Below are 20,000 nucleotides of genomic sequence, written 5' to 3'. Positions count from 1 at the left end.
ACACAACCTTCAACATGTTTTTTTTCACTTTTTGAAACTAAATTTGGATGGACATTAATCAAATGTTTCCATGATGAATTTGATAGCCACCAAATGAACAGGACTATTGTCATGGAAACACTTGATTGACGTTCGCCCAAATTTAGCTTCAAAAGATGAAAAAAAGGCATTAAGGGGCGCTTGACTGATAACCGCTGTAAGAGAATCGTGCATAGCTTGTGTGTTACAGATTTTGGCATTTGATGAGAGGGGAAAATAGGATTATCTGGAGGGACTCCTAGGAGGGTCAGTCAGGGTGGTGAAGTGGTCATTGACAGCAACTCCGGATCCCACCTCTGCGATGGTAATTGGACTTAGTTCAGTTTGTCTAAAGCTGACTACACAGGTTTTTAACGGATTCTCCTGTTTTCCTCCCTGATCAAAATTGACTCCAAGCTACAATCTCGGACAAAACCTGTTGAGACAAAGCAACATTTTTGGTACTCTGGGCGAGATCGGTAATGGACTGATAGCAGATGCCAGCGGCACTTGTATATGTTGATGTCCGATCTCACCCATAGATCAATTTTTTGTAAAGCGCATTTGAATATGTCAATAGGAAATGTGCTTTATAAATTCATTACCATTACCATTACTCCAACAAGTTATCCAAATGTTCCGCTTTTCCTCCTCCCCCCAAACTCAATGTTGATTTATCTTGGTCGGGAATATACTGTAGAACACATGACAATACTCAGCAACATTGACTGAGGGGGGGAGGAGAGGGGAGTGGGAAGGTGAGATTAAGTAGGGGTGTGTAAAAATGAAGGTGAATTTGTGTCACTGACTATCAACAGTTTTGTCCAAGAATGTAGCTCGGAGAGCTCATTAATACAAGCCATATATTGAGCCCAGACTGTTCATGAAGCCACGTAGGTTACATTGGTGGAAGATAAGTTCTGTCAGCTCTAATAGCCAAACCCGCTCCTCTCTCCACCAATTTTTACCTCTCCCCCTCACCCCCTAAAATAGACTGCCAGGGATGTGGGTGAGCACTTTTTTTAGTATACTATTCACTTCTCTTCGTTCCAATCCTGCTCAAATTTATTACCAGAATTTATGTATGAAAGTCTTCTTCACTAGGCCATTTCCGAGTTCATGTCTGCCTCCTTGACCCCTAAAGGAGACCAATCTGGGCGTGGCTTAAGCAAATTTTGACCCCTATAAGAGACAGCTTAAAAACACACAAATACGACGCACAATGAGTTTTAATGATATAAAGACATAATCATCGAATGCTTTTATCAAAAAGTATGTCATAAATCTCAAGTTCTTCAATTCAATTCTGTGTTTCTTCGCGAACCCTAAACGAGACCTTGGCGGCTTAAAATATTGGCGCTTTGCCCGGAACACCCTAAGCGAGACCAAAATCTAAAATTTACACCCCTTAAGCGAGACGACGAGCATCCCCGTCTGTTTCATATGGGAAATTATTCTTGGCTGCATCCCTGGGTTACCAGTTTTAAGAGCTCCAATACAGCATGCATGGATTGGTTATTGTTACTTGAAGTCACAGTTACATTTCTGTTCAACTGAGCGAACCAATTGTGCTCCTTTTGTCTTGCAACAGAAATGTAACTTTAGCTGTAACATGGTGAACACAAGTATTTTCTCTCCTCCTTTGTTGTCACAATTTGTGCATCAGTTGTCTTGTGACAACTGTTTTGTGGACCATAACTGCCCAGGTAGGTAATTTTCTTCATTGTTAGTGTTTTTACGAATTATGGAAACATACACTCAAAGAAAAGTGTGTATGCCACTTATTACTTTTTTTCTCTTTTGTGCAACATATTTTTTTGTACTATATAATGTTGCAAATTTGCATTTGTATTTTTCCCTCCTTACATGTGTCTCTGTCCAAAACACTTTCAGTCTGGGACAAAAGGGTGGTTTTAAGGCAACTGTCACAAAAAGAGATAGCAGGAATTGACAATAATTTATTATCAAAAGGAAAACAGCAAAGTTTGTGGCAACAGTTACATTCACAGACATTTGTCTGCAAGCATAATTGAGCCAATTTTGCCCACTGGGTCAGTTCATCCCATGATTGGTAATTTTCTTTCTCTTTTGATTAGTGCTCTGTTCTCCAGGAGAGTTTTTGACAAGTGGTGTCTTGTGTAAATCTTGTCCAGCGGGAAGTTACAGTCCAGGAGCGACAAGAAACACATCAGTAACACAATGTACAAGGTAGATTATTGTCTTCACAGCTAATACATGTACCACAGCTTACCAGATAGATGATCAATAAGCCTACATATCCTGTGACTGAGGTGTATAAAGGAAAGGTGTGGGCTCACTGTGCATCATGTACATTATGTCACAGGATTGGTTGAGGAAAAATGTGCGAAGAACACAAGAAATGAAACCTACAATGAGCAGTAAAAGTAGTTGAGACACTATACTGGAAAGACCACAATATTACATGTCTACATTGCATTTTGACTCTCCCCGCCCCCCCCCCCCCCCCCCTTTCTCTTCTATTCAATGTTGGTGACAGAAGTAAGTCTTGGTGATAAAAACAACAACGTTGTTAGGGGCATGAGGGTAGATGAAAGATTCCCTAAGGGGGAGAATTTTTCCAACATTCCTAAAGAGGTGTAAGTGTCTCAACCCTTTTGCAGCCCTAAGAAGAACCAATGAGATTAGAAGTTGTAAAGAAGTGCAAATTTAAATTGTCAGTGGTAGGTCAGAGCCCATACCTGATTAACATAGATATAGAAATATGAGATGGTGAGAGAAGACTCTGTCTAAACTAGTAATTGTGCAAGGGAAATTCGAAAGTTCTCACATGCAAGTTTTTCTGAGGAATGGGGAACTACAAAAATCTGGTTCAAGCTTTGGTTGTTGATATGGTGTACAATGCCATCCACTAGATAAATAAATACTTAGCAGATAAGTGCAATCAAAACAACCCACTTGAAGAACTGAGGCCATGTTTTCTACAACTTTGCTTTTCAATTTCTTTCACTTCCGTCATCAGTCACAGGCAAGTATGGAAGATGGTCTTCATTGCGAACTTTTGTTTATGTTAAATTAGCTTTGATGTTTTCAGTTGTCCAGCTGGTACATACAGCTCAAGGACCAAAACCAGGAGTTGCACTCCTTGTGCGGAGGGTACAATTTCTTCAAAGGCTGGGTAAGTACTGGGTAGTCATTTTGTTATTAGGGAATTTAAGAAACAATGATGGCTACAACTTAAAATTACCAAATTTGAGGCTTTGACGACAATGAGCTGGGACTTTGTACTAAGAAACAAATTGATTTAAAATGAAGTAATGTTGCATTGAAATGTAACTGATAGGTGGAGAGATACATGTAGCCATTTAGATTTGAATCTAAAACCACACAAGAGAATATGGTTTGAGGAGCCAAACAGCACCTGCATGCAAATCCAACACTGATGCCCCTCTGGGCATTGCTGCTACCATATGTAACGTTGTTGTCTTTGCATTGTTATCTTATCTCCCCATTTAAACTTGAATTTGAATTCTATTTTTGGATCTTCAAATCAACTGCTTAGAGTCTTGTGTAGGGTAACCAATGATGAAATAAAACCATTGTGTGTATGGATGTTTGTCTCATCAGGTCATTGTTGTGCTCTAAATGCAAGAATGATTTTTTCACGTCATCTCCAGGTCAGGCATCATGTTCCAAAGGTAAGTTTCTGAACAATAACCATGAACAAAAGTTTTTGGCAATGTAAGAGGAAAACTATGGATTGACTCACTGTCAAAACCTAATTTCACAAGTGCTATTTTAAGGCCACTTTCCTCCACTGATTTAAAAAAATGACTTTTTTGCACAGTGATGCTTAATTTTTTTCTCTATAAGCAAATGCATTGATACACCAATGCCTCAATTGCTTTTTTTAGTGGCTGTAGTTAAAATAATAGGATAGTGCTAAGTATCTTTTCACTGTAACAGCCAATTAGTTTAAAAATCGAGTGGGCTACTAGACTGTCCTGACAAGGAAAAGGTTCATTTCCATTTCTCTTAGTCTCGTGCATTACCGGTAATCTCATTAATCCCTAACATTTATCCCTGAAAGAAAAAGGAAAGGAAAGGAACTTTATTTAAGTGTCTGGTCATTCTAGTGCTGGAGCACTAATTGGGGACACTGTAAACTGAAATTAACAAATAATGCAAATCAAGTCAAATGTTGGTTTTTGAAGAGAGGGCAAACCGGAGAACCTGGAGAAAACCTCTCGATGCAGAGTAGAGAACCAACAAACTCAACCCACATATGACACAGAGTCTGGGAATCGAACCCGGGCCACATTGGTGGGAGGCGATTGCTCTCACCCCCGTGCCATCCCTGCCCCAGTTTTTCAGTATGAGGATTCCTAACATTGTTGCTTGTATCTGATGATTTTTAATTTGAGGGTGCTGTGTAATTCTGTAAAATACTGTTTTTCTCTTTTCAGTGACAATGGAGTTCATAATACTTCTAGCAATGGTGTCAACCTTAACCATCATTCCCATCGCACTACTGTTTTGGCAAAGCAGACCATCTGCTCAAAAAAAGAAAGGCCCTCTTTTGATTTCAAGTCATGAAGCCTTAACAATGCCTGGAGCAAAAGACAGCCCAGACTTTTCAATTCAGAACAGACCTTGGCACATGGGAGGTAGTCTATCTGATTTTGCTTCTTAAATTGAAAAACTGGAGGGGTACATCCCTCCTCACCCCTCCTCCAAACACCTATCCAACCCATTTGATGTTTTAAAAAGAACATATTTTTAAAGAAAAATGCACTTGTTTATTTCTTTTATGGGTATTAAATGTCAAGGGCACATATGATTCTCACAGACAGGCAGACAAAGAGTAGAGTGTTTTGTTATACACTCATGACATGTCTGCATGATTTTCTTGTTGCCTTTGTTGTTGTCCCTCTTTAATTGATGAAAACAAACATAAACAATAAATTACTCCACAAAATATAGATAGTTGAGAGTGGCTAGGATGGGGGCATCCCATAAAGACTTCTGTTGACCAACTGGCTGAGGACTGCAGTCTGACGAAGAATGACCTGCCGAGGACAATTGAGAAGCGATGATTCTGGAGACGTGATCTAGGATGTTCGAGTGAGGGTGCAGTGATGATAATGATAAGGACTTGTTTACATGATCAACACAAGCATGGACACAGTCAACTTGACTCAACATGATACAGTTGTAAATGCAGTACAGTTACGTAGTTCTGCATCAAATGAGGATGCTGACTGCATGCTTATACTTGTGTGGTACGGGTAAACTATCAGTATCTCCTTAGAGCTCCGTATGTGGTTTGGCATGAAGCCCTTGCCGTTAGATGAAAAAATACTCAAAAGTATTCAAAACAAAACGTTTTTTCTTCCCTCTTTTGTTTGATGTCATTTTAGTTTCCTCTTTCTCCTCTTGTATTTCACTCACATAATGTGCCTTCTGTGGCACAATACTATGCTTTGTTGATTTCAAAACAAGTACAATGTATAGTGGCTAAAGATTTGTTATCTGACTCCAAAGTTTGGGAATTGAAAATGAAGGGTGTGACTATGTCCAGAAATATTCTTTGCCCCTACAGGGATGGTGCAGTGGTGAACAGCACTCGCCTCCCACCAACGTTATTAAGGCTGTATATCTCTTTCCAGTGGATAGGTCACTATCCAGAATGTAATATATGCTTTGTGTTAAACGTCGTCCAAGGTTTTCGTACACACCCTTACCAGTAATTAGATGTGACTAGTGTTTCGTTTTCATGGTTACGTGAGGAAATACTGATATTAACCCTTTCACTCCTGTGGGGTTCCCCATTGACGAGTAAAATCGTCTGGCGTTAGACAGAGTAAAATCTGCAAGTCTCATTGGCGCTTACAGGAGTGAAAGGGTTATTAACTGAATGCACAGAATGAAACTGTTAGTTAGTAACTTATCCACCGGAAAAAGTTATCTGGCCTTTTGAACTACTGGGGCCTAGAGAAAGATGAGGACACTTAGACATGAGTGCTAAAACAGGAATCAAAAACACTTCTCCATTTCCCTGAGGGAAAACATATTTATTTTGTTAGAGCGTGCTTTTCCATACAAAACGTTCAAGCGATTACGCCGTACACAAAGCAACTCTAAACAATCGGGTATTTTTGCGGAATGTTTCGTTTTCGGTAAAGCAAATTAACAAGTAGGCACGCATGAGGTAGCCTTGACCTCTACCATTAAAAATATGAACAACTAAAACGAATGGCATTTTGCTTCCACTTTCGCGCGGTATCCATAATTTCGCCATCTTTTATAGAGAAAAAAGCCAAAGAAAACGGGCCTGATTGAATCTTGGTTCATACCAACAGCAAACTCCTATTGCTTATCCAAAATTTAAAGCCTTGTTATGACCTTGTAAGAAAGAAAGGAGAGGACGTGAAAGCTGGAAACTAGTTCTCGATCTCGTACCCGCAATCGAATATCCCGGCCAGGCTGAGTACAGAGAACGAACACCTACAATTGTAGGTCCAAGATAATCCTTCGATACCGTAACTTTTCTTTTGGAATAGAAGCCTGAGCACACAAAAATATGCCTGCTTGTCTCCTTTGATAAAGTGCCTATCACCTCAACACACTTTCCCACTTTATTTATTCTCCGATATCGTCCCAAATACATCATGTTGTTTCAGAACCTTTTGATTGATGCCCGTCCACACCTATCACCGATCACTGAAAGGGAACCTTTCAAAAACGTTCTCCAGAATGGACCTTTTTGTAAACGATGTTTTTCGCGTGAACGTGTGGACGGACGAAAACGGAACTTTTCGAAAACGCTGACGTCACACATCAGTTCCAATCCACTCCGCGCAATATTATAAACTTATTCAAGATGGCGTATAGGTTCTTGTCTTTAATGCTTGGGCTTATTTCAAACCTAACTGCCTGTTTGGTATTCTTCAAGCTGACTATTCCAGAAGGGCGCAGAACATTATTAGGCTACTTTCAATAACGGTGTCAAGACGCGGAAGGTTGAAACGGCTTGGTAGTTGCCCGCCAAAACCTAGACGTAATAGCGCTTGGTGGGACAATTAGTTATCGTAAAAGCGAATACTCATGCGTCAAGCACGCGCAATCGGGTTATCGTTAAAAAGTTATCGTTTTCAAGTCGATTCATCGTATACTTATGGACGCGAATTTTTTTGAAAACGGAGAAAAAAAGGCTTTGAAAGGCGGGAAAAGTGGTCATACTTTGATCCAAAACCGTGACAGTTCTTTGAAAACAGCCATGCAAATTAATTTGTGACGTTAACCCGGTAACGAACCATTCCCCATTCATTGCTCAAAGTATGACCACTTTTCCCGTCTTTCAAAGCCGATAAAAAAGTGAAATTTCAATCAAAAAGTTCTAAAAACAACACGATGTGTTTTGGACGATTTCAGATAGACACTACGACAAAACTAAGAACATTTTGAAGACAATCGAGGACTTGGAACGAAACACAATCTATCGAGTGAACTATTTCGGCTGACTTTCCAAATTAAGCATTCAGAACGTAGAATGAACCTTGTTCCTTCGAAATCATTATGTGCTTGCCTGCTTGCCATTTTGGACATCCCAGAAATTTCGGCTCAAGGTCTGGCCCATTTTTGATGACACCGAATCCCGGCGAAAATGAAAGCAAAGAGAAGTATATTTGGAGCGGGTATATGTTTTTAAAAATTTAACGTAGACATGTTGAGGGTAACTCAACTTTAAATTTCTGAATCTAACATAACAAAAATCTTAATAATGTTATTCTTAGAACATTTTAAAGTTGTTTCAGCATAAACACCTTTCCCACTCTGCACTTGTAAATAACGCAAATTGCATGTCTTCGAAACTACAAATAACTTACGATATAAGGCGTTTCTGTTTTTTAAAATTATTGACTAAGAATTTTGATAAAATACAACATCGCAACTATGTGCATGAAAATTCGTTAACCTATCATTACAATTATTGCAACATTAACATTCTTGGAAGTATATTTTTGGTAAAATGTTTGATCCTGAAGGTAAAGGCTTCCTTCTACCTACCCTCCCAAAAATTGGTCCCTTTGAGTCGACCGGAACCGGAAACCTTTGCCTCTGACGTCAGTAAAATGTCAGCGGCTTACCCGAGTGCCCACCCCTAAAATTCTTATGGCGCAGGTCGCCGTTTCAGTGTGTGTTATACACGTAGAACTGCGTAAAAAGGTTATCAATTTTGCTCGAAACCAAAAACAAAGCATAAAATGTTCATTTTGCTTATATGAGCAATCTGTTTAAAAGCTGTAGCGCAGGTATATATACACACACCGCTACACCCACCCCTCCCTAGACAACGCAGCTGACTTCCTTAAAGTAACGACAGGAAAGTGCGTGCGACCGAATAGTAGCCACCTTTCAAAGAAAGCTTATACTTGTTTGAAGCTTGCGCTCCGTTGGCGACATTGGCGGGAAAAATCTGTTATTGTTCGGCCGTGCTGCTGGTTCCCGCGGCGGTTCCTTGGGTTGGCGCGCTTTGAGCTGCTCGCCATAGGCTTGCCACCTGGCGTCATCACTTTCATGGGTCAGATAACGTTCTCCTACAGCAGCCTCCAGACTCCTCACGTCCAGCCACGTTTGGTAGTCCTGTAAAGGAAGGGGGCACTTTCTCTTATAAACTAGTTTATTTGGTTCATTTAATACCACCAAAGACCAAAGCGAAAAGATGACAACGACGATGTCGGCTACTAGAAGGTTGTCTAAAAGCCTATTTTCCACTGCTGTAATAATTTTGCGATTAAGCGATGGATTAAGTCGTTCGGCATACTGAGCGCGTGTCAACATCCAGGAACTTGAAAGACCCCGTACAGTGCTAGCAAGTAGTAGTGGACGGAAGGCAGCTCGAAAAGGGCTAAGGTGTGCCAGACCACGCAAAGAAATAAGCAGCCGGGACTAAACCAAAAAAACCACCCGTACAAATGCTCGAGCTACAACTCTCACGAAAAAAAGCACAGCTGACAGAGCAATATTTCATTATTCTCGACTTACACAATCCCATATTACACATCTTTAACCCCCCCTCCCCCTCCCCCAAAACAAGAGAAATTGCAAACAATAATTATGCAACTATTATGCAAAATTTGGGGGGCGGGGGATAAAAGAGGTGTATCATGGGATTTGTGCAAGTAGAGAATAGGCCATTTCCGAGTTTATATCTGCCTCCTCTTCAGAGCGAGTCCAAGTGCGGAGTTTTTCTAAAGAAAATTAGTTTTCATTCATATGTAAAGTAGAACTAATTACCATCACAAAGACTTCGCAAATTAGACTCGTTTTGAAGAGGAGGCACACAAGAACTCGGAAATGGCCCATTAGTGTAATAGTCACCTGGAGCCAGGGATGAATAAGTGACTTGTCGCTTGTGTATCGACAGCGTTGCTTGACTTGTAAGAGGTTATTTATCAGGTCAATTGCTGCAAAAAAAATACAATCTTTGATTCTTGAATGGAAATAAACTGCACAAAACAATTTTTGTTATAACTACAGATTTAAGTCTTCCTTCCAGTCGAGTCCATTTCGGCGAGTGTTACATGACAAACGTGTTGCCCTATTTAAACCGAGTGTAAGAGTGTTAACCCTAACCCTAACCCTAACCCTAAAACCATAAAGAGAGCTTATAGCGAGAGTTTTGAGCCATAACAGAGAGCTTATTAAGCTCTCTATTATGGCTCAAAACCCTCGCGTGCTTGTTTTGAGCCAACAGATGGGAACCGGAAGTGAACATTTCTCATGTCACGACAACTAGTTTTTAAACTAATCGTCTCTAACAGCGAAAAGATACTTAAAAATATAAACGTAGTGTTGTCATTACAAGGTAAAATGGAAAAAAGTTCACTACCGGTTGCCGTCCGTGATCTAAAAAACGTCACGTGATTAAGCCCTCTAACATTTGTACATGTCATTACACACCCTGCTAGCAGAGCCTTTCTTAACTCGACGAGAAAGAAAGGACTCTGCAGAAATCGTGTTAAGCCTTTATTGAGTATGCGCAAGCCGTTGCTTGGAGACAGTTTCAAACCCAGGCCAAATCTCGATCGCACTCCAAGCTGCCACGTTGATTTTCAAACTGAAGGCTCGATTTTGACCTTCGCCTTGTCAAAAATATGATGCGCGCGTTGCCTAAACCGGTTTGACCGGAGTGACTAGCCCAGAAACTTGGGCTGCGACGACTTAAAAGACTTGACATGATTTCTGCAGAGCTTATCTTTCTCGCCCTCTGGTGAGTTTTAGAGAGCTGCAACTCGTAGTCTTTGAAAAAGTTTGCAAGTGCATATTTATTCCGAATTGCACGAGAAAAATCATGTGATAACGTATTTATAATATACATGAAGAAATTTCGAGACTGAAGGAGAGCGCCCCCATCATGTCTGTCAGTTTCTTTGACGGATCATCGACCAATCAGAATGCTTGGTTTGTTACCTCTTTTTGCACTGAATGGATCTCTTTAGCCTGTACGTTTTGTTTTTCCATTTCAGACCACGTGATGTTACTCCTGGGAACAGTTTCTTTCAAATGTCGTCTTATGCACGTGCATATGTATGCATAACTTATAAAAAAACCCAAATCCCTTGGGAACATCACGTGGTCTGAAATGGGAAAACAAAAAGTACAAGCTAAAGAGGTCCACTGCATCTTTTCTGATCTGTGTTACCTGGAAACCGCACTTCTCTAAGCTACTCGGGATGAAGACATCTTCCATGTATATTGTTAGTATGGGGAAAAAAATTGGCTCGGCATGAACGAGGCCTTCACCAGACTCATGATTCGTGTACATTCTACAAACCTTCAGGTGAAATCTCCTGCCAGGGTTCCGGTGGATACATGAAAGCTGCATTGTGAATTTGATCTTGTATGTCTTCTTCTTCATTGAAAGGAAATGTACCACTTAAACTACGGAAGAACAACAACATTAAAAATAACTTCCGTGAATGAGTTGCAAGGCCACCAGAATTCTTTTGTGAACACTTTTCGAATTTATAACTTTATATTGGAATGGTGATATTCTTACCTTTCAGCAAAGCTGAGAGTGGAAGGTATTAAGGTAACAATCACCAGGTATAATATATTATGACTCTACTGCGACACCAGCAACGGTGCTCTATTAGCAAGAAATGTGTGTGGGATTTAGCCGGAATAGAAGGCAATGAAAGGGCAATATAATCGGTCTCATTTCGAGGTTCATGTATAAACGTTTAAATTCGCCTCGCACCGACTGCGCTATTTGCGCTTATGCTGAATTCTCGAGCTCACGAAAATGACACGAGGTTTCGCAAACCCTCACCTTACGTAAACGACGACGCCGACCGACCACATGTCGAGCGACCGATTGTATCCTTTATTGAGCAATACTTCGGGAGCGAGGTAAGCAGGCGTTCCTACCACGGAACGACGAAACGATTTTTCTTCAATTATGCGGGCAAAACCAAAGTCACATAGTTTGATCTGCGGGTATCCACATTCATTCGTTACCGAAGACAAGAGGACATTCTCGGGCTTAAGATCACAATGGACTATATTTCTGGAATGAAGATCTTTCAAAGCTACTAAAATCTGCAAACCGTAATAAGAAACAGAATCATTACTATTTCGCGACAAGCTTGACTTTACGTCACTTGGGTTCCAAGTTTTTAATCGCACAAGTAATTCATGTCAAATCGCTACGACTGTTACATGGCGTGCGAACGTGGAACTCTTATAACAACATGTACCAGTTCAACATTGGATACAACGAAGCTTCAAGTGAGGCCTTGTATTAAGTCCCAGGCTGCAGGCGTGGTTGTTACTAGGGGTACGGTCATTGCTAGACCGATTAGTGCGCACGATCATACCCAACAATGCTTAAAGAGGAATGGGGGGGAGGGGGGAGGGGGGAGGGGGGGGAAGGCTTTAACTTCATTCAACATTCCCGATAACTAACGAAATTTTCAACATCGATTCCACTTCCATTCAACATCGGCTGTTCAACAAAATCGAACGGATATTGAAGCAAATTTTGAAGCCATTTTCCCAGTCATTAACGTTGAATACTGACCTGAGTTATGAGGAATTTCGTGTATCTTTCATCTAGCCTGCTTTTTGCACTCGACAAGATGAGTTCTAACATATCACCTTTCATTTTTTCCATAACCACAAACACCTGCGAATAAAATGAAAGATTGAAACTTATCAATTGCATTCGCTCTGAAATAAGGAGTTAACCGTTTGACTCCCATGAGTGGTCCATTTGTAAATTCTCTTCACGATTTCAATGAAATGTCAGTCAGACAGGTATTGACTATGAAGATTATTATCACCTTAAAGAGGTGTGATATTGATGTAACACCAAATTCTCATGAAGTCTATGGTACTAGTACTAGTTGCGAGAATAAACGTTTCAATCGTGGGAATAAAAGGGTTCAAGAACTTTCAAAGGACGCTTACCCTTTCCGGAGTCTCAAACATTTGCTCTAGGTTGACGACACCAGGGTGATTAACGTGCTGAAAATAATAATAAAGGATTTTTAATAAAGGAAATGTCCGCAACGATTTACTGTATGGACGGAGGTGTTTTACGGGAAATAAAACACATACGACCATTACATCCAGGAACCGGGTTGCGTATTTTTGTCCACGATTGTAGAATTGGTGCCTGTTTCTGCTGTCTTAAAGTGCAGGTAACTATTCTCCCTACCTGATAAAAAGCTTCTCTCTTACGACTCACTTAATTTCATTTGTTTCTTTAAGACGCCTAGCTATTTGCTTTCCATTTCGATGAGTATTCCAACAGACTCAATCCCCCGCAACGCTACTTACCTCCTAAGTTGACCTATGCTACCCCAACACTCGATAGCATCAAGGAACCTACCTGTAAAATTGCCACTTCATTTTTCAATTGTGCTTCTTGTTTCGTGGGGAAACGAAGTTTATCGATGACTTTTATAGCTACGTCGCGACCACTCTCACGATGAACGCCTGCAAAGAAGGAGAAACGTTTCAAAACGACATCATCTAAAAACCTGGGCAAAACAGCTGCAACATTTGCTTCAACACCGTTCGATTTTGTTAAACGATGTTGACTGCTTGGGTGGGCACTCACCACATTCAACATCGCTTGAACTTCGATTCAACCTGTTTCAACACGGTTGAAAAGGGTGGCGAACGCTTTCAACATCACTGTTCAACAAACTTTAAGCGTCTTCCACATTAAGGAGTTGTAGAAACGGTTTTCAGTAGCTACTTAAACATAACAACGCAAAATACGAAAAAGTTTTCTACCAGAAACAAGTAGTATAAAGTCCATATGACGCTAATTTTTCCCCGTTTTTTAACTATTCGTTTAAATATTTTTAGTGTCTGGAGGGAAGTACTTCAAGCATTTTCCCTTATAGTGTACCCACGCGTCTTAGCGGGCCTTTCACTTTTGGCCGAGCAAGTTGGGTCCGAGTAACTAATGACGTCAAAGAAGTAAAGAATGAACTTCGACTCTGAATCGTCCGAATATTCACAGCATCCCAAGGGTAAATATCGTCCGATATTTCCATAAAGACTTAACAAAAAGCCCTATATCTTCAACAAGACTTCTATTCTTAAACTTTTGCACATTTCTTTCCGAAGAGATACCATCAAGTTCCTTCTTTGACGCCACAAGTGACCAACCGGCTCGGCCAAAATTGTTTGCGTTTAAACCAAAGGACCGCTAAAACGCGTAAATTCACTATAAGGGAACACTTTTAAAAGTACTACACTCCAGACACTATTTAAAGTTTAAACGAATAGTTTAACAAAATACAAAATTGACAAGAACCGAAGAACGCCTCAAAACAATTGGTTAAAATAGACTTCACTGCATTTCTTCACCGTGCTCCACAAAACAGCAACGTGAAATCACCAAAGGTTAGGTTTTGACGAGAACAGCACTACAAAAATCACCCATTTCTTTCAATTTTTTTGTTTTAAAACCGTTCGTCCCCATCCAGTTATAGGATAGTTCGACCGTATTCTACAACGTGAACAAGACGGAGTAATAATCGCGAAATACTTGCGAACACGTGACCTCAAAATATCACTTTGCACCAGTCCTTCGCGATTATTCCATCTCGTTCACCACGTACAACGAGCATTTTCAGGGAAAACAATAGAGAATAAAATATTCACATTTGTATGCTCGCCTCAAATTTGGTGACTTGCCGCAAGAATGCGTTCAAATGCATACCGGACGTACAGCACGTACAGCAAAATTATTTTTCCTCTTTTTAACCAATGAGAAATTCTATGAAATTGTCGTCGTTTCTTAAACTTCCTAACAACGTGAAGTGACCAAATTTGTGGTCATGTGGAAGAAGTGGGCAACTGACGATGAATTTTCTATTTCCTCTTTCTCCGTCTGAACTGGTGTTATGCCCGGGAAATAATCCCTTACACATGCGGAACGATTTGGAAAAATTGAGAAAATATTAGCACAACGCGAAAAAGTTATGGTCTTCGCCTGAGCTCCCACGCTGCAACCTCGCGCGCCAATGAAGCTCTTACGGAGTTTAAGATCTACAACGCGACGGTAACGAAAACGTCATTTAAAATTGTAAGGTCAGGTTTATTAATCTTTTTCGTCATTATTTCGGCTTGTCTAACTTGTGTAACTTTCCAGGAACTGAATTGCAAGGTGCGGTGGTGAATCTACGACAGAAAATTCAAATTCGCTGCCTTTTGTTCACGTCCTCCGTAAAACTTGAGAATTGGTAATTTCACGTCGTAGATTTGCCGAAAACGTGAAAAAAATGAACTAAAATGAAAAATGCACGTGCAGAGCGTGCACAGCTATTGTTTTTGCTCATTAAATATGCACAATTTGTGACGTTTTCGCTGCCGTCACGTCGTAGATCTTAAACTCCCTCTTATCACAGCTACAAAACTTGCCTCCGTAGACGATTCCAAATTGTCCTGATCCTAGAATTTCGTCAGGGAATACTTGATAAAGTTGGCTGATATCCTGAAAGATTAAAACCCCACACTAGTCCTATTTTTTACCTAATCATTATCATCTACAACAGATCCCAAGGGAATTTCTTTGCCCAATCAAGAGAGACGCCGATACATCAACAAGCCAATCGAAGTGAAAGGCCACGCCATTTGCGGGAAACACGTGCGAGTTACGATCGCTCGTATTGCAATTCGCATCTGTTTCAAAACGAGTCTTGGCGCGAAACCATTGAAGTAAAAAATGAGTTTTGTATCTTAAAGGGGCTAGGTCACGCTATTTTAGGTAATTTTGTTTATTTTTGTTAATTATGAGCTCTAAACGTCAAATTGCAGAGCAAGAATCTTTCATTTTCAAAATCACGGCCGCATAACAACTGAGAATGATTTTCCAGCTTTGTTAATGGCATTTTAATATAGACTGATGTAATTTTGAAAAACGGTGGGCCGGCGTTTTTCAAATTTACCCGAATTCAGTCCATTTCAATCCTCTCCAGTTTTGTCCATCCATGTCCCTTCTTGGCTTCCCTGCGTTTTGTTAGAGATCTTCTATAGTTTTGAACAGTTATTTTGATATTTTAGTTAATTCTATGACCATTCGATCGGTGCTGAAATTGCTTAAAATTGCGTGACCTAGCCCCTTTAATAAAGATAATACTCATTTCCTTTTGAATGGATGGCGCAAAGACTCATTTTGAAACGTAGGCAAACAACTACTCCGAAATGGATTACTGCTATTGGCAATCAAAAAAACTGCTCGGGATGATTGATACGAGTGTGGCGATGGTTCATGTTCGACCACAGAAAAGTAGAAATCGACAGAAGAATGCTGATGCGCGGCCTTCACTTTAAAAGAAAAAGATAACATTTGAAAAGGAAACGCTAACATTTGAAAGCTATTTGAATGCGCGGTTTATTACCATGATTGTTGAATAAAGTGGTATTTCTGGAGAGGCCAATTGCATTTACCTGGCTGGCTAAGAACTTGGCGAGAAAGCTTAATGGCAGTCCCAATAGACCTTTTTGCGGATACGGCGGCCATTTTGATTTCTATTGCTTCGAAAGACATTGAGGGATGCTCAGGGGGCAAATTAATATGAATTTGCCTCCTGGGCATCCCATAATAGCTATTTGAAACAATAGAAATCAAAATGGCCGCCGTATCTGCAAAAAAGTCTATTGTAGCTAAAGAAAAGTAAAATTACTTTCGACAATCGATGGAAACCGAAGAATAAAAAGACGTCTGATCTTTTCGCGTCAAACATTTTTCAGTACTAACCGAGTCTTTGGGCCGCTCCTCCTCGTGTGAAACTTCCATCTCGACGTCCACATTATTGACAGCTAATCAAAAGAAAAAAAAAAAAAAATTACTCACCAATCGTTGGCTTGTCAGATTGCAGCGTAATTAAAATTTCGTTCGAACATCCCTGGGATTTCTCAGTCCCCGTAGTACTCCTCCCTATCTCACACCTAACGTCATGTGTCTCGATTTTTGCCACTTTTGTAGGATCAGATGAGTGCTTTACATTTGGCAGGGAGACTTGACCATTTCAACCCTGTATTCCCTATTTTTAGCCGAGGAGGATTCGTGACGTGTAACACGAGGGTGTATATCTCTCTCTCGTTCAATCCTTGGACACACCATCAAGGGAGGGGCAGGTAATAGTCACAACAGATCTCTCTCACCCGTTGGGGCCGACGCAGCTGGCGCACTGCTGGTTGTCGGGGTAACACATCCGGGCATTAGAGCTGACCGAGTCACGCTTGCCCAGGCCTGCCCCGCCACTGAGCCAATACCACTATCAGGGTCTGGAATTTCTTCTTCATCTTCCACTTGCCCCACATAAAAGACCATATCCCTTGTTTTTATCTCGAAGCAATGCGGCGCTCTCGTGGCATCTGTTTGCAACGGGTCGATGTTGGAGTCGACCGAAAGAATTTCCGACAGCTGAATTTCCTGAGGAAGTAAGATGAAAAACCGGTAGATAAGAAAAGGAACGGAACGCGTGCGCAACATTCTTGCCTAATGGCGGAAACGACACCCGTCATGTGAGAAACGATACTGGAAAGGAAGGACTAGAATTACACAATTCCATTTACCAGTGAAAGTGACCGTCAAGATTTTCTAAAGTGCCTTACGTGACAGGCAGCCGGTCAAGGTTTTAGAATTATTAAATGACAGGTCATGTGGTATTTTTTTCCAATGGCAAAAAAGCAAAATCGATCCCGTTCTCCCGCGACACCAGCTAACGCACGCGTCCAATTTTTTTTCACGTGTTCAAGTATATAGGTACTTATCTCATTTGTTGTATGCCAACCGTTTTAAAAGTGAGTGCTCAGATTTTGAATATTGGTTTTGAAACGCTCTTTATCAGTTCTATTTAAACACGCAAGTCATTTAATTATTCGAAAACCTTATCCGGCTGCCGGCTACTTGAACGCTTCGAATTTTTTGAAACGGAGAAAATATCGAGCATGCAAACACTGATGTTATCTTAATACATCACGAATGTTACACGGAACTGCTCGAGTTTCTAAATGGCACTTAGGCCAAGTGCGCAATGTTCATATTCTTCACTCATTCATCCATGATTTGCAGCTTTAGTTTTAACAAAACTAAGCGATGTTCGATTTAACTGCCACAAAATAGAACCGGAAAGGGGCTTAAACGAGAAATATAGCACTAAAGTAAGCCAACTGAAAGGTCCAGGGAAACGCGCTTCTGAGATTACCGCACCAAAGAAGTAATTTTCCACTCAACTTGAGAAAGTATTGTACAAGTTACGCCAAAAACTAGCACAAATACGCCTCGATATTTGAACTGTTAGTCAGCAATATGGTTCAGTGATTGTTTGAATTTGTACTGTAAACAATCTCACGCGTAATGATTATTTCGCCGCCTCATTTTTTCTCCTAAGATTCCTTGCTTTTCGTGCCCAAAAAGAGCGGTTTTCAGTACACTCTCGAAATTAAGCAACCGATTTGGTTCTGCGTTACTGCACCTAGTCATTGGCTAGAAGTCTCGCGTTATTTATTTTTTTTCTTCCAATCAGAAGCAAACCCAATTTGTCATCTGCACGCTCCCGTTTTCCTGCGTTTCGCGCCGGCTGCATGCGTTTTTGCTAAGCGCGTTTTTATTGGTTTATTTCATTATCTTCATCTCTTTGCGATTGAACACGGTAATAAGTTTGACTCTCGGTTTCACGGTACTCAATTTAAAACCCGCTTTGAATAGTTATTTTTTAAACAAGCCATACCTTGTAATACTTGTTACTTGTTGCATCCTTGAAAAGCGTCAAACACTTTGTGTCCAGTCGCCAGTAATGTCTCCTCCTCTGAAAGACACAAAAAGTCAAAAGTTGTCGCTGTTTTTCTGTACAATCCATTCATTCAACTTGAAGGTGGTCATTTAATTAACATGGTGATTGACACCCTTAATCCAATATCTTCCCCTGAATTTATCATTTCCGACAGAACCAATACGAGTCAAATTGGGGGCTGGTTTAACACGAATAATTATTGTTACAGCCATGTCAAACCTTCGAGTTCTCAAGAGTTATCACGGATGATGGTGTTTCACCAAGCCGGTCACTCTATTTTTTTTCTGCTGTGCCTGCCGCTAGTCAAAGGGACGAAAGGTTTTATGAGTTGAGAAGGGTTTTTGTATTGTTTGGTAGACCAACCCTACTTGTGGGAGCATAACAACATGAAAAAGAAAAATTTCTGCCAACGGAAGATTTAATAAAACATTTGAGAATAAAAACCAGTGGCGAAAATACATGAAGTTTCGATAACGACACGTGACCATTTTCGAATGCAAAATGTAGATTAAAGAGGTTGGTAATGTTATATAAATAGTCTAAGAATGAAAGTGTTCAAATGCATTGAAATAAGCAGAGGTATGGGAACAAATAATGTACTTGATAACATGTTTTTCTCAGTGGAATAGAGTCTGTTTGAGTGTTTAGAGAAGGTCTCTTTTTCCTAATTAAGAGCATTTTTTAAATGACGCACTCAAATTTTCCATAGATTTTCTTAAAGAGGCACTGTCATGCTTCATTTGCTGTTTTTAGGTCAAAAATACGTGAAAGGCACTACTTATACGAGTATAAACTCCCAGGCCAGGATAAGCCGCGGCTTGAGAAAGTCGTGAACGTAGATTTTGTACCATTGATACGGGGTGTTCGCGTCTTATGTAAGCCGCGGCCAGAGTAAGCCGCGGCTTATTTTCTCTCGTATAAACGGCCCTATTGTCTCCAAACTTGAAAAAACTGGCCAGTTTTTTCAAAGTTTAATACATTTCCATCCTCTCCATCCTTGGCTGCAAACAACAAAGAATAGCTTCAGTGCACTTCAATGGTCATTGGCAACAAAACTACACCATTATTTTTTGGTTTCATTGATGCAAGGACGTCTTTTAGCGTTTTGAAGTTTGACTAAAATAGCGCGACAATGCCCCTTTAAGGATGGGAGATAGGCAAACAGGAGCAAATTCAAAGAGAAGCAGGAGGCTGCTTTAAAGAGCACCTCTGAGTGTTTGAGTAAGGTGGTTATAGTCGACAACACAGACCTGCATATCCTTACTGGTGAAGTGTACCATCCACCCCTGTTTAAGAACCTTTGACCCTTTTCTCTTGGTGTGCTTGACCGATACAACGATCCTTTGCAGAGGGATGTTGTTGCTCATAGTCGGGGTCAGCTGTGGTGGTTCTCCATCTGGTGATGAAGGGCTCACAGGTTCGCAATATTCCTCCTGACTACTTCGACTTGTACATTCTGCTTCATTCTCAGTGTCGTCAGGTTCTTCAAACGGTATGTCATTCGACAGATCCATTTCAGATAAACTCTCAGAAATGGCGCTTGAGTCATTAGAGTAGAGTGAACCTGCAAAAATTTACATGACCTTTGTTGATGCTCACAGAATTTGCACAAACAGATTTTTCCTCAAGAAAAAAATACATAATTATTTTGTCATTTTGTTACAAGGGGCCAAT

General features: G+C 40.5%; 2 protein-coding genes across 4 annotated transcripts in view; one reads left to right on the top strand and one right to left on the bottom strand.

Moving 5' to 3' along the window:
* The window catches only part of LOC137980412 (uncharacterized), a 10,401-nt gene extending 2,638 nt beyond the window's left edge, over positions 1-7,763 (top strand). The window contains exons 3-8 of one of the 2 annotated variants that reach the window (XM_068827847.1): positions 1,610-1,724; positions 2,115-2,226; positions 3,092-3,175; positions 3,625-3,695; positions 4,464-4,664; positions 4,981-7,763. In XM_068827847.1, the coding sequence (XP_068683948.1) occupies positions 1,610-1,724; positions 2,115-2,226; positions 3,092-3,175; positions 3,625-3,695; positions 4,464-4,664; positions 4,981-4,988 (591 nt within the window). In that variant the 3' untranslated portion in view covers positions 4,989-7,763. Of the gene's footprint in view, positions 1-1,609; positions 1,725-2,114; positions 2,227-3,091; positions 3,176-3,624; positions 3,696-4,463 lie in introns of both variants that reach the window. The other variant, XM_068827846.1, reaches the window with a different exon arrangement.
* LOC137980410 (serine/threonine-protein kinase D3-like) overlaps positions 6,051-20,000 on the bottom strand; it is a 24,533-nt gene continuing 10,583 nt past the window's right edge. For both annotated transcript variants that reach the window (XM_068827845.1, XM_068827844.1), the window contains exons 7-18: positions 19,577-19,890; positions 18,264-18,341; positions 16,693-16,963; positions 16,286-16,347; positions 14,947-15,019; positions 12,899-13,005; positions 12,475-12,531; positions 12,086-12,190; positions 11,336-11,604; positions 10,838-10,944; positions 9,382-9,467; positions 6,051-8,643 (exon numbers count right to left, since the gene is read on the bottom strand). In XM_068827845.1, coding sequence (XP_068683946.1) covers positions 8,416-8,643; positions 9,382-9,467; positions 10,838-10,944; positions 11,336-11,604; positions 12,086-12,190; positions 12,475-12,531; positions 12,899-13,005; positions 14,947-15,019; positions 16,286-16,347; positions 16,693-16,963; positions 18,264-18,341; positions 19,577-19,890 — 1,757 coding nt within the window. In that variant the 3' untranslated portion in view covers positions 6,051-8,415. The remainder of the gene's footprint in view (positions 8,644-9,381; positions 9,468-10,837; positions 10,945-11,335; positions 11,605-12,085; positions 12,191-12,474; positions 12,532-12,898; positions 13,006-14,946; positions 15,020-16,285; positions 16,348-16,692; positions 16,964-18,263; positions 18,342-19,576; positions 19,891-20,000) is intronic.

This window comes from Montipora foliosa, chromosome 12 (genome assembly GCF_036669935.1).
Source record: "Montipora foliosa isolate CH-2021 chromosome 12, ASM3666993v2, whole genome shotgun sequence".
Lineage (NCBI taxonomy): Eukaryota > Metazoa > Cnidaria > Anthozoa > Scleractinia > Acroporidae > Montipora > Montipora foliosa.
Note: the sequence above shows the minus strand (reverse complement) of the source record. Positions and strands in the feature narration are given on the sequence as shown.